This window comes from Chrysemys picta, chromosome 1 (assembly GCF_011386835.1).
Source record: "Chrysemys picta bellii isolate R12L10 chromosome 1, ASM1138683v2, whole genome shotgun sequence".
Classification (NCBI taxonomy): Eukaryota; Metazoa; Chordata; order Testudines; family Emydidae; genus Chrysemys; species Chrysemys picta.
In genome coordinates this window covers 115,041,785-115,056,751 of record NC_088791.1, presented here as the reverse complement: position 1 = coordinate 115,056,751, position 14,967 = coordinate 115,041,785, and the positions used below count along the sequence as shown (strand labels likewise).

Below are 14,967 nucleotides of genomic sequence, written 5' to 3'. Positions count from 1 at the left end.
TCAATCCTTTTGCTGTACCTGTCTCTGGGGCCCTTACGTCTGTTGTATATATTTAAAATGAATGCTACTTTCTTAAGAAATACCGATACATTGTCGGTTGGCAAATGTTTTTGTAGCAGAGATGTCTATATAAAGGTATGAATGTCCAGGGGAGCAGGCAGGGAGATGAACAAGGTAGGGTAAGAACTATCCCAAATGACAGTCTCCTGAAGAAGTCATACGTGTTTCCCATTCACTTATTTTGAACATCGCCTATTTCCCCAATACCTAAGCTGCCCTTGAGTCCTTCTGATGTTTTTTTTGTTTTAAAATCACACTTTCCTTTTTTAATTTAATGCTTTTCTCTCCTTGTTTTCTGTGTGAAAGTGCAAAATAAACAACTTGAGAAAACAGAGAACGGTGTCTTCTAATCTTTTAGTCTTAATCATCAGAGGTATCATTCGTAATTGTATTAAGTTAAAAAATATTCCAGATAGAAGTGTGATTTTTTTAAGTTGATTGCACTTCTTTAAACTCCTATAACGTTTTGCTGTCTTGATTGGTAATTGTTTGGTTGATTAGAAAAGAGAAATAAACATGTTATAATGAATCTTGCAACGCTGAGGCAGGACTCCTCAATTTCCGACTGCCACTGAATCACTTTATGGTCTAGGGCAAATCATTTAAACTTGCTGTACCTTGGCTTCCCCACTGGTAGCATCGCTCTCATAATACCTGTCTCACAGAGGTGTTGTGAGACTTAATGTCTATGAAGTGCTTTAGGGTCCTCAGATGAACGATGTATGAAGGGCAAAATGTTATTTGTGTCTACTATAAAGACAGTATAGAAGGTGATACCTAAATGCTGCCTTAATTACCAGTCATCTGTTTTGCTGTATGGTTATACTTGACAATAGCTGAAGAGAAAAATCAGATGAGAGATGATGGTGAAAATGTGTATTTTCCTGTTGGTATCTCCCTGAAGTGCACCCATTTTTATTCATGTTATGTCACTCTTACCAGGTAGTCAGCTGGTAATTGAGGCAGTATGTGAGATCTCCCCCTTTTCATGACAAGAAAGCCCATTAACAATCACTGACATGGTGATCCAGCGTCAGTCAGGTACCAGAATACCACAGCTCAAACCTCGTCCTCCTGGGGTTCCTTTCTTCCTACAAGGCATCCTTTTTCAAAAAGAAATACTATTAAATAATGATATGCTTGCTGCTCCCATGGTTACGGTTCCTAACCTTTACAACTAGGGATTGATCTGGTGTCTAGCAACGTGAGATTGATTCATGAGAACATTTCCCATCCCTGAATTTTAAGATACAATTGTATACACTGTGTTTCCACTGAAGGGGTTGCATGTGCAGTCAGTTCAGCAATAATTATTTCAAATGAGAAACTATGATGGAAACACTGTAGATTTGCTTATGATTGTTGCTGTGCTGTTAGGCTCTTTTCCTTGGACTGTGAGCTCTTGGGGGGCAGGGACGGTTTTCCTCTGCCTTTGTCGCATGGAGCACAGAGGGGAGCCAATCTTGATTGGAGTCCATGGGGGCCACCACAATGCAAATAATTTTGTGTGTGAACTAAGGTGACTTACTCCTTTCCAGTTGTTTCTTGCATACATACTACACCTCTACCCCGATATAGCGTGACCTGATATAACACGAATTCAGATATAATGTGGTAAAGCAGTGCTCCAGGGGCGGGCGGGGCTGTGCACTCCGGTGGATCAAAGCAAGTTCGATATAACGCGGCTTCACCTATAACACGGTAAGATTTTTTTGGTTCCCGAGGACCGCGTTATATCGAGGTAGAGGTGTATAAGCCATGGAGCACTCGATGGTGTTTCTAGGAGGTTGTAATATTGCTGTTACTCTACCAACATTTTCTATTTTTGGTGACGATTATACTTACCTACTTCAGAGGGGTATTGTGAGGCGTTTATCTGAAGCACAGACAGGGTATGTGATTTGCCCAAAGTCACACAACAAGTAACAATCAGAGCCAGGCTCCGATTTTTGGCAGCTCCTGGTTCACAAGTCTGTACTCAGTTCACTAGACTCTGCTACTTTATCAGTGCCGTATTATTTTACCCTATGTTTTGATGATAGCAGGAGGAAGGGAGGCCTAGAATAAGCAGCTTCAACTGCCTACATGTAATAATCCCCAGAAATTAACTCCTTAGTCTACAGCTCTACTTTTGGAACTGGGTGGTGCTATAATTATATTAACAACATTAAAAATATTGTCACGGCAGGTACAGTGGGTTATTGGCTTGTATGCAGAGGCAGCCATTCAAGAAGACCTCCTAGGCCCTCCAAATGTACTTTTCAATCTTCAACAAAGATTTTAACATTTCTGTATGCTTTGACACATTCACATTAAATTATTATTTATTTAAATCCTGAAACTGCCACCCCTACTCCCATTGAGTAGTCCCTTTCTGTCTACACAGCTCCATGACTTTGTTAGGATACTTGCAGAGCAAGGTATTACTCCATGTAAGGGTGGCAGAACTGGGGCCTTAGAGAATAAGATTGTATACTCCTAAAATAAGGTAATCTTACTGAGTAGCTCTTATTCCATACACATACTCAGCACTGTGTGTAGTTTATCTGAGTTAGAATGCCTGCAACCAGAAACAAGGCTTTAAGCCTGATGTGGTTTGTTTTGTTAAGATATCCAGTCACTGTTTATAAAACTCAGCTGCTGTAGGGGTGTTTAAGTGATAATGTGGATCTTACCCCAAAGAACGGTCTTGATGAAGAATATCAGCTGCACTATTCATGCAATAGGTTGAGTTAGGATGCCAATTCTTTATTCTCGTGCTTCTGATTTCTTTGTTCATGTATTAAAATGCACAAATAATTAAATTTTCATGGCAGAATAACAAATGCCAGAGAACAAGGGAATGTGAATGCTGACAGAGAACCTACAGGTGTCAGATGATGTTGCTGTAATCAGTTAAATAACTACGGCTGTCTTTGTGTATGATGTTAATCCCTTTTGTTTTCTGTCTTCCAGCATCCCAGTGTCCCAGACTATCCTCCATCTGATGGGTATGCATTCAGTAACACAGTTTACAAAAGAGGGCCTCTGCTGGACCAGGGGGCAGCTGTTGCTGCCTTTAAACAAACTGTTAGCCGACATGTAGATAGGTAACATTGAATGGACATCGTGTATAGAGCTGTGGATAACTGTCCCAATTTATTGCTATTGGGGTGGAGGTGTCTCTGTTTATTCTTCTATTTCTATGTCCAGACTGCGTCATTTCCAAAAGGAGACAGTCCTCCCTGTAATACAGTACTTGGCTTGGCTCTGTTTAGTGCTGATTATATAAAGCTCCTTTAGAGTACTCTCTGCACGAGCGCCCATTTAAAGTCCTCTTTGTACACACTGTTAAATGGGTGCTTCTGTCAAAAGCAATAAATTAATGGAAGTGGAATTCTGAGCATTATCAGACTGAATCAGAACACAGGATCTTTTAACACGGACTTGACAAAATGTATTTCTGGTTTGTTTCCAAATGTAGAATGCCATTTACTCTTTTTGGAAATACAAAGAATTGCTTTGCCATTCCTTGGAATTTTTTGTTACTCCCCCGCCCCACCCCTAGTTTTGATTCTTAACACCCATGGTTAGAATAGGAATCAAATCTTTCTTTTCCCTGTGCTCAGTGTGGAATTACACATACAGCTCTGAAATTGTAACAAGTGGTGACCAAGCACAGTGTAAGGGAGTGTTTTTGCACAAAGGAGCATTCCCTTCCCATCCCTTCAGCTTTGTCTGAGTAGATTACGATTGCATCCACCGAATGAGCACCTTGGATATGTGATGTTGGGTTCTCCAGTTAGGCCGTGTCTGTATGGGAAGGTTATACTGGTAGAAGTGAAGGTGTAAATTTAAACAAATATAGTTATATCAGTCCAATGTAGACACTCATTTCTCTACAAAAGTGCATTATTTTTGGTTTAGCTCATGTTACTTGGGAAGAGGTTTAAGCTAAACTGAAAAAAGTCACTCTTCTCCAGAATAGAAATGCTCTCACAGGGGGATTGTACTGGTACAACTATACTGATATATTTGATACCGTTCTCCTGTGTAGACAAGGTCTTAGCTATGTGGGAGGGGGAAAGAGGAGGGCCAGCAAAATCCTTATAACTGTTGTGTTAACTAGCTGATTTCAAAATTGTGTTGAAGCAATTGTGGAGAGATGGGAGAGCTTAAGTGGAAGGGGGAAGGGTGGCCTGGAGAAGAAGAAAACAAACTGCCCATTTCAGTTAAGGGTTGCATATCCTCAGCCACTTTTAACTCGCTTTTTAGTGATAGAAGCTAAATTGGTAATTTTTCAACACTCCAAAGTTAGTTTTTGTAATGGAAGGTGAGTTGATAGTGGCTGCTGGACCACAAACTGCTGCTATAAACTTCTTTGACAAAGAAGGGTTCCATGTAATCCCTTATTTAAAAAAAAAAAAAAAGAAGAAAAGAGAGAGAAAGGGAGAAGAACAGGAGTACTTGTGGCACTTTGGAGACTAACAAATTTATTAGAGCATAAGCTTTCGTGGGCTACAGCCCACTTCATTCGGATGCTGTAGCCCACGAAAGCTTATGCTCTAATAAATTTGTTAGTCTCTAAGGTGCCACAAGTACTCCTGTTCTTTTTGCGGATACAGACTAACACGGCTGCTACTCTGAAAAGGGAGAAGGACGCTTAAATTGAATGAGCCATTCACTAACGGGATAGTGTGTGCAATGGGAGGCTACCGACACACACTTCTTGGGTGGTGGAAGGCAGTTGACTTTTGATCTCACAGTGTATCAGTAATGGACACCTGGGATGCATGGTTTACATCATCACTCTGCAACAGGAGGACTAGTGTATATGCTTTCTAATGAAGTTGTGTGGTGTTTCAGCATACATATAAATCCAGCTCCAGGAGCCTCCCAGGCTACTTGTGCTTGATTGTGCTTTCTGGGATACTGTGTTACAAATGTTGGTGCAAAAAATAAGCTGCCTTTTTTGCACCAATATTTGTAACATAGTGTCTCAGAAAGCCTAGCAACCAGTTGCAGCCAACACAGGAAAATGAGAGTTGATTATAACTACATTGTATCTAATTGGTAATGTGGTGGAGCAGCAGTGAAGGTGCATGTGCAGTGGGCAGGTTTCACAGAATAATCAAGCATAAATAGACTGGGAGATTTAAAGGTGGGATTGCCACTGGCCTCTCTCTGCTCTAGGAAATTTACCACTGGTTTCAACAGGAGCAGAGTTAAAGCTGTACTGAAAGCTTTTGAAAATCCGACCTGGATTTTTTTTTTCTATTGGGAGAGTAATTGGAGCGAGGGTTAGAAACTGCAGACAGTGGGATGAGTTTGAAAAGGCAGCACAAAAATGTGTAAGGACCATCAGGAGAGCATTAGTCATGCATTGAAATGGCAGAAGGCAATCAGAAACTGTGTAAACCAATAAGGGGGTTTAAAAGTGAGTACAAAATAGGCAAAACTGGGATTGCTATCCTCTCTTTTGACATTGTAATGACTAAATTATGGTTATGGGTATGAACATTGTTCATATCATGTTTTCCTTTGCTCCCTTACATGTGCTAATCGCTTTCAATGTATTGTTTTTTTTTCAAACCTATATATAGATTTACAATCTAAATATGACTATGCCTTTGTTCTGCTCTTCAAGTAAAGTGAGACAGTTCTCCACAGCCAAAAATAGCTAGGTAACTACTGGAGTACTCAAGGACGTACTTGGGATCAGTAGTTACAATCAGTGAACCGCCAACAGCAAAAATTCATTCACCTCTCCATGGTGTGACGTTATGTCCAGCATTTCAAAGTCATTATTTGTTTACTGTTTACATTATCCACTAGTTCATGAACTCTTCTACATGGTTTTGATGTGCATGTCATTTGCGTTAGGTGCATATTGCTTTTGTTTCTTTTAGAAGCTTTTTGGGGAGAGTGCGGGGGCTTTTGACCTCAAAGACTTGGTTGTACATCTGAGAACCCACTAGCTCACTTTCCAAAAGGAATCTGAACAGATCTTTCCTCGTGGAACGAGAGTGCTGTACTCTGTATTCTTCATCTCAATAAGTTTTATATGAACCTTACCTTTTAACTGCTCATAAGTCATTTTTAATTCTCGCTTGAGGTAATGACTCTGGGCTATTAGTTTACGTAGAACCTTATGGACAAATTTACCTGTGGTGGACAAATATTTTTGACATTGGCAATTTAGTTTGATTGGATTTAATGCTGAAAATCATTCATTCTGTATGCAGTCATTGAGAAATTACAAACAATTGATTTGAAATGTAAATTGTGACACACTCTAGAGAGTGCAATCTCTCTTTAAGCATGTAAGATGCTTTGTAAATTACTACAAATTGTAAACCTTTCACAATATATCAGTTTGCTTTATTACACAAGACTATTAAATCCAGTATGATCCTTTACAGGAATACAGCTATAAATCTGATGCATGCTTTTGATTTACCTTAATGCAATGACATCTGCTAATCTCTAAATTATTACAGTACTTACTGCAAGTTTTGAGCTAACCATTGTTACCAACTCTTGAGGTCTATGAAACTCAATTAATACTTTTTGTCTTTTGCTGGCTCTTTAATGTTGTAATGGGTGATTTATACTGTGCATTGGTAAATTCTATGGCAATGAAGTGCCCTAAAATAGATTAGCAGGATACAGCTTGCTTAAATGTTTTATTTTTTAAATTGCTTGCTTCTCTTGAAAGTCTAGCAGAATAATGGTTGGGTTGTTTGCTTTGTAGAAATTATGAAGCACACAGTAAGGCACAGCCCAAGAGATATGCCAAATCCAAGTATGACTTTGTGGCAAGAAACCACAGTGAACTTTCTGTCTTGAAGGATGATATTTTAGAGGTAATGTAGTACACAGAAATGAAATTTCTAATACTTCCCAGAACTGATGGCGTCCTCTCTGTGGGCAATGTGAATGTTTTGGGTGTTGACTCCTGACACGCTAGTCTGAACTCTTCTGTAGGAATATGGAAAGTTCAATTATTTTGTCTTGTATCTTAGCCAAGATGCATGGGGATTCCATGCTGACCTATCACTTGTTGCTATAGACCTCATCTTCTTTAATAGTTGGTTGGGATTTCATAGCCTTCTGCAATATGAATTTTAATACTACTAATCTTTGTATAACAAGAGAGCCTAGAGACCCCATCCTTCCAGTCATTGTTCATACACATAGCAAGGGACAGTCTCTCCCTTGGAGAGATTACAATTTAAATAGACAAGCCAGGCAAAAGGGGGGGAAAGAAGAAACAAAGGCACAGAGAGATAAAGTTCTTGCCTCAGTTCTCGCATAGCAGTGGCAGAGTCAGATCTGGGTCCTCTGACTACCAGCCCAGTTCCCTATTCTTGGAGCAATGCTGTCTCCCCAACTATTTACCTTCCCAAAATGTCATGATACCCTTGGGTTATTAATATCCTTGGCCAGCAGTTTAGAATGCATACATTCACCTTTAAGGGTGTGTCATCTTCTCACACATATCTCTCTGCTTACTTCCACTATGCCCCTTACATGGGGAATGCCCCATCTGAACTGATCTGTAAGATCACTACTCTTTTTTTCTCTTCCACATCCCACCTCTGCTAAGTGCCTCAAAGAAACCAAGCCCTTATGGGCTATGTCTACACTTGGAGCTGGGGTGTGTGATTCCCAGTTCGAGTAGACCTACATGTGCGAGCTCACAAATAGTAGTGTAGTCCCAGTAGCATGGGCAGCAGCGAGCAACAGCATGGGCTAGCCACCCAAGTACAAACCTACCGGTACTTAGGACAGCGAGCCCATGCCACTACTTGAGGATGCCTGTGCTGCTGTGGCTACGCTACTGTTGTTCGCACACGAGCTCAGCGAGAGCTAGCATGAGTATGTCCATTCAAGCTGGGAATCACACCTCTAGCTTCAAGTATAGCCGCAGCTACTGAGGGACAGAAAGAGATGGTTGGTACTTCATAATATATAATTAAAAAAAAATTGTAGTTAATCAAATATATTCTTTTTTTATTTATGTCCTTCTCCCTCCTGCCTTCATAGATCATTGGTTAGGCTATAAGGTCTCTGTGGGAGGAACTGTGTATTTATATCTGTAAGTACAGTGCCAGCTACATTGGCACCTGAGTTAAGCCTCTAAATGCTACTAAATTTAAATATTAATTATGATGATACAAAGGGGGGGGTCTAAAATGGTTCCTTTGAGGCATCAATAAGAGCTGTGTCTTGGCACTATAATCAATCATTTGTATTTCTAAAGTGTTCTCAGCTATTGACTGTGTTGGAAGCATTTGATTTCTGTACTGGTGGGAAGTCCTATTTGTTGCCTCCTGTGGAGATTAGAATAATTCTTTAGCTGAATTGAGCATGAGGGATAATATATCTCAAGCTTAACTTAATTAATAAAAGGCAGCATAATACAGTAAGTTCCCATACCGGCCACCAGAAATCTCCAATTACCCAGCGCCCAACGTTCCATAAATACAATCACTACACACCCAAATAAAACCAAAAAGGAGACAAAAAAGTCTTCTAGTTAGCTCAGAATGAGTGGGTGAACTGGAGGAAGCAAGTGAATTACATTAAAAATGCACTTGCCCTCTATTAAATCTTAAAGATCAATTATAGACAAGATTAAAAAAAACCTTCAGTGTCCTTTTTCTTGTATGATTACTGGTCAGGCATATGAATTAGAGACACGGACTGTCTAGAAGCAGTAAACAAAATATTTCTATATTAATGAATCCGCTAACTGGGAAGATTTCAGATAATGTTTGTTCGCTACTCTACGTTTGGGCCACTCCCTGTCTGTTGACTGGGATGCATCTAAGATTTGGTTTGGTTAGGTTAGTTCTTATGATGTCAGTGTAGAGGTCACCAAACAGTTTGCACACCTCCATGATGTTCTGTCCTAAACAAAATCTGGTGTACAGGTTAATTTTTTTAATGTCGTGAATGAGGTTGACCTGAGACGGACACAATTTGAGACGGCAGTAGAAAATTTTTGCCCTCCCCCCAGTGATTGCAGTCAATATAATACAGGAAATAGGGATCATGGAAAGTGGGGAGGGAGCAAAGGAGGAACTAAATCTGACTGAACAATTGACAGTTGCTGGACCAGATCCTGGCAACGACAGGGCTTTGCTTTAAGTGTTGCGGCGCAAGCCTCAAAACAAGCCTGATATAAATGTCATTCAATCTTTTAACTTGACTTATCGTTGTATCAAATGATTTCAGATCCTCGATGACAGAAAACAATGGTGGAAAGTTCAAAATAAAAGTGGCCTTGCAGGGTTTGTGCCAAACAACATCTTGGATCCACTGCGACCTCAGGAACCTGGTTTAGGACATTCTGAACCTGCATACAGTCACACCATACAGGTATCCTTTGTTCCTTAGAAAAAAAATCCATTTATATTTTTAATGATGGAGTAGGGTAAGGTGGTTCAAAGCAGGACTTGGAACAACAACAGAAATCTGTAAATTCTACTGCAACCTCGAAATTCCTGTTGCTGTATATAAGTTGAATTTTATTTCTCTGTTATGTAGAGTCTAAAATAAAAATAAAATTGACAGAATTTATAATAGGTCAAATCTTTTCCTTTGAATCTTCTGTTTCTGTTTTCTGATTGACAGACATCAAATATTTGTAACCTAATATGTATGTTGTACATTTATTTTAATTGCAAATACCTTTCATATGTTGATAGCTGTTGATGCCAAAGAAGGAGTTTGAATTATTTAAGGTAGGGTTAACTTAATTCCTTCTCAGAGAGTGAATTTTAGTATAGCCTTTAGTTTCTGTCCTTTTTGCGTGTTGTATGTATATCTATTAGTCTGTAATATCTAATTCTCGCAGTTTTGGCGTTTATAAGCGAATAGGTATAGACCTGTGTGTGGTTCTGTGGGTGCCATAGAATCATGTGTTTCCTGTTTGAATTTATGGAGCAATTCTTTCTCAACGATAGCCCCAGAGCACCAACAGAAAAATGTGCGCTGATGCTTGTCTCTAAGCTTTTGGCCTAATTTTGTTTTTCTTTTACATAATGGTATGTTGAAGTATTTTATCTGCTCGTTATATACACGGAGCACAACTGATACTGCAATGGTAAATTACAAGGGTTCTTTACATCCATATAATTACTCATATATGAATAAGGATTTGCAGGAGAAGGGCCAAAGACATTTTTTTACACTGTCGTAACAGGCCAACGGCTCTCATTTAGCTGGAGATATCGTGTTTTTTGAGAGCTTGTTTTTTCTTTCTACTGTGCTGGTTCTAGAGATGGCAAGCCAGTTAAGATAAAGCAGAATTTCCAACCCTGCACCTGAACCAAACTTTCATCCAAAATGCAAACCAAACTTCAACTGAAACTTTCTGTGGTTAACCTGGTTCCCCATCATTCATTTCCTTGTACCCCTGCATTTCTAGTTTCCAGTTCGAAATAGAAATGCTCATCTATTATTGTTTAGTGTTGGTATTGCAGAGGCATTTAGAGGTCCTAATCAAGGCTCTACTGCTAGGTGCTGTCCATATACATCACACAAAAGAAGGTGCAGCCTTTTCTGGCCTGACTAGGAATACCTGAGCATGTCTTGTGAAACTAGTCTCGTAATATTTCCAGGCTAGTATTGAAAACCCAATCAGTTCAGATAAAGTACTTTGGGATAAGTATCCAAAAGTTTGAGCACTTACTTGAACTTGGGCCTGATCAGTAGTCCATATAAGTCAACTGGAGTCTTTCCATTGAGCTCATTGGACTTTGAATCAGGTCTTTTATGAAGTTTTCCTCTCACTAGTTGTTTTCCAGTAACATTTGAGCTCTTCCTCTGAATAAATTCTGTTTTCTTCTGTGTGTGAAATGAAGCATGTATTTGTAGTGTTTTGCAAACTCTGTTTAAAGATCTGTTGTGTTTTTTTTCTTACTCAAGTGCATGTGTTTTCAGTTTGTTTTGGAACTACTTACCAAAAGAAATTAAGCAGGTCTTGTTGGGACATTTTTGAGTAGAAGTTCTTAAAATGTTTTGCATGATTTAGTCCAGATTTTGGAGGATTTCATGAAATAATGAAACAACATAAAAAAATAGAAGTCCATGTTTACACTAATTTCACAGAATCATGGAAATTAGAAATGGGTAATAATGACCTTTAATGCCATAGTCCTCCCACCCCCTTACCGTTGTGGATTATTCCCAGCAGTTCATTGTACTTCTGCTTTGTCCAGTTTGAAATAATCCAAATGCACCACTTCCCTTATGAAGCTATTGTAGATCTCGCAGGGAATTTTCTTTTATTCACCCTAACTGTTCCATTCCTTATCTTCATCCTGTTGCTTGATTTGTCAGTGCAGCTGGTGGCTATGTAACCCAAAAGAAAGAACCTATATTTGAAACATAAGAACGGCCATACTGGGTCAGACTAAAGGTCCATCTAGCAGAGTATCCTGTCTTCTGACAGTGGCCAATGCCAGATAAGTCCTATACATCTGTACATACTAAAAATAAAAAAGAAACAGTATAGGAAATAATGCATAAAGAAAGCATCCCCCAGGCAGCTGCAGGCTGTACTTTGCTCATTATTGTTGTTTGATCATTTTAAAATAATCACTAAATAGTCATCATCCTAATGTTTGCTCTCTGAGGCAAATTACATTTGGCAGTACTATAATTTATGATGTTATCTAAAAAAATCACCTGAGATTCAGTGCATCACAAACCGTTGCCTAGATTTATAGTCATGAATGAGGAAGGTCTTTACAAACCCAGGTACTAGTTACTAATGTCACCTTCTATTTCCTGTTGAGGATTATAAACGTAAGTGCTCCTGAGTCTTTTCTCTCAGGTATTACTATGGCCCATATTAACATAGCATCTGTGCACCTCACTGTTTTTAACATGTTTAGCCTCACTTCAATCTGTGAAGTAGGGAAGTGCTATTATCCCCATTTTACTGAGGGAGAGATGAGGCACAGAGAGATTAAGTGACTTGCTAAAGATCCCCCAGGAAGTCTTTGAGAGAGCACGGAATTGAACCTGGACCTCCTGAGTCCCAGACTGCCGCCATAACCGTCTTTTTTCTCCTCTGAATGTGAATGGTACAACCAGTTCCAATGCACCCAAGTGCTGAGCAGGCTTCTCCATGCTTTCAAACACAACTTCTGCTTCAGCACTGGCATGCATGGGGCCTGTCAGTTGTGACGAATGCTGTGGGCATTTTTGATTTAGTTAAGTATCAGAGGGGTAGCCGTGTTAGTCTGAATCTGTAAAAAGCAACAGAGGGTCCTGTGGCACCTTTGAGACTAACAGAAGTACTGGGAGCATAAGCTTTCGTGGGTAAGAACCTCACTTCTTCAGATGCAAGGACCCTCTGTTGCTTGATTTAGTTAGTTATTTGTCCGTTCATTTAATGTGCCCCTGGTGGTCTGCAAAGCATACGTGACAGCAGGGAAAATCCACTTCCTGGTGCTAAGGCATTAAGGCCCCATTGAAACTGTCAGACTCATTTTTCGTATGATTTTTCTCCAGATGTAAGCCCTCTCTTGGGGAGGTGAACAGGTAGGGCAGGGGTCGGCAACCTTTCAAAGAAGAGCCATTTTTTTTGTTTTTGTCTTTGACCATCACACGCAAAGCTACTTGTAGAGTGAGAATTTATCAACTAATAATAATTGAGCATATTAAAGTTGTTACTACTCACCAATACTTCTAATGTGACTTCTGCTATTTGAATATAAACAGGAGGGGGTGTGGGGTCTGTGAGAGAGTTTGGGTGCAGGAGGGGGTTCTGACCTGGGGCAGGGGTTTGAGGTGCGGGAAGGGGTGTGAGGTGCAGGCTCTGACTGGGAGGCACTTACCACAGGCAGCTCCCAGCTGGCAGCGCAGCAGGGCTCAGGGAGGCTGCATGCTGTGGCCCCACACTGGTTCCGGAAGCGGCTGGCTGCTGGCTCGTCTCTGCGTGGCCCTGGCAGGCGGGGAGTGATTTCCGAGCGCTGCCCCTGCCCTGAGCAATGTCCTCACATTGGTTCCCGGCCAATGGGAGCTATGGGGGTGGTGCTTGCGGGCGCAGGCAACGCACGGAGACCTGCTGCCCTCCTTCTCCCAAGGGGCGCGCAGAGACATGCCAGCAGCCAGCCGCTTCCGGGAGTGGCATGGGGCCAGAGTCCTGCTGTGCCACTGGCCGGGAGCCACCTGTGGTAAGCGCCTCCTGGCCAGAGCCTGTACCTTGCACCCCCTCAGAAAACAGCTGGCCACATGCATCTCTGGAGCCATAGATTGCCCATCCCTGAACTAGGGCATTAATGATTGCACTTAATTATTTTAATATATGCAAGAGAGAGACTTTTGCGTATCTGCAGCTGTTTGCTCTGCTGGTGACCTCTGTCGGTACACATTGAATTAGATTTTGGATTGAACTCTTAAACCTCTTCTTGGCCTGGTCCAAGATAGTTACCTGACAGTGAGTCCTTGGTGCCTTTGGAGATGGTGATTGATGCAGCAGACTTACAAGATAGGCGAGCCACTAGCCCAGTCTACCTCTGCAGCCCAAGGGCTGTGGAATGCTCTCCCCTCTGGTCTAGTATGAACTGTGGAATTTCAAACTACTAAACAAAGACATTCAAAATACTAAAATAGTAACATTTTCGTTAGATCTTTAGTATGGCACACTGATGCTTGTGTATGGATTTTATGCTAATATGACTTCCTTGTTGTCATAGCCTCTTACGATTTTAGCTATTTAATCTGCCTTTGTTACTGTGGAGCAGCAAAGATATTTTGACTGTCAGATAAATAATACATTATGCATATTAATAATTTGCCAAGCAATCTAATCATTTCCCTTCTTTTAGTAATATTTCCAGTGGAAATATAGTAGATACAATAATTGTGCATTTTAATCCTGTCCTCCTAAGCACCCAACCCCTCCCAGCTTAGTATTGTCCTCAAACTTTATAAGTGTACTCTCTTTGCCATTATCTAAATCATTGGTGAAGCTATTGAACAGAACCGGACCAGGACCAATCCCTGCGGGACCACACTCAATATGCCTTTCCAGCTTGACTGTGATCTCCCGTTTCAGTATTACTGAATCTTCACTTCTCACCCCCCAAAAAAAGTTTCAGCCAAAAAAATGTGCCCAGCTCTAATTGATTGTGTAGTACAGTTGAACTCAGAAATCCACTGGGATTCCTCAAGGGCTGTTGTTGGATATGGTGTTGTTTAATATCTTGATAAATGACCTAGAATAAAGCAATGATAAAATTTACCAAAGGTACATGTGTAGGATCAGTGGTTCACACTGGAAATACCCCCAGGATCTTCAAGGAATTTAATGTTGACAATTACACATTTTATGCCATTTGCAATTCCGAAGCATTGCAAAGCATTTATCAGACTTTGTCAGTTAGAAATCAGTTAGAATGTGCTGTATATCAGGTAGATGCTTTCACTTCTCCTATATTGCAGCTATTACTCCTGGGGGAATTCTGTGCCAAAAAATTAAAAATTCTGTGGACAATATTTTAAAATTCTGCATATATTATTTATCAAAACAACACAATATAATCACACCAGTTGAAATAAATTACCAAAATAATTCAAAGATACCTGCGAACAAGTATATCTGTAACAATAAGACAACAAAAAAGATTCAGGAAATGTTTTTTGTCAAATAGATTCCTTATTAGACATATCAATACAGAATTTTGAGTAATAATTTATTTAAACTACAATACAGAATGCATTTTTGCACCCCACAGAAGCAGTGCAATGGCTTGGGGGAGGTCAGGGGTAACAGAGGAGCTGAGGTAGAGAGAAGTAATTGCTGGGTAGGAGCCCTGGAGTGAACCTGGAGGGTTGTTGGGTATGGGTGGGAGAAGTATGGAACAGGTTATTTTTTTTGCAGGAGAGGGATTGTTAGGGAGTTGG

General features: G+C 40.4%; 1 protein-coding gene across 21 annotated transcripts in view; it reads left to right on the top strand.

Moving 5' to 3' along the window:
* The window catches only part of EPS8 (EGFR pathway substrate 8, signaling adaptor), a 199,669-nt gene that overhangs the window by 161,613 nt on the left and 23,089 nt on the right, over positions 1 to 14,967 (top strand). For 16 of the 21 annotated variants that reach the window (XM_065567473.1, XM_065567446.1, XM_065567453.1 and 13 more), the window contains 3 exons: positions 3,016 to 3,149; positions 6,794 to 6,905; positions 9,283 to 9,426. In XM_065567473.1, the coding sequence (XP_065423545.1) occupies positions 3,016 to 3,149; positions 6,794 to 6,905; positions 9,283 to 9,426 (390 nt within the window). The remainder of the gene's footprint in view (positions 1 to 3,015; positions 3,150 to 6,793; positions 6,906 to 9,282; positions 9,427 to 14,967) is intronic. The other 5 variants (XM_065567555.1, XM_024101992.3, XM_065567562.1 and 2 more) reach the window with 1 other exon arrangement.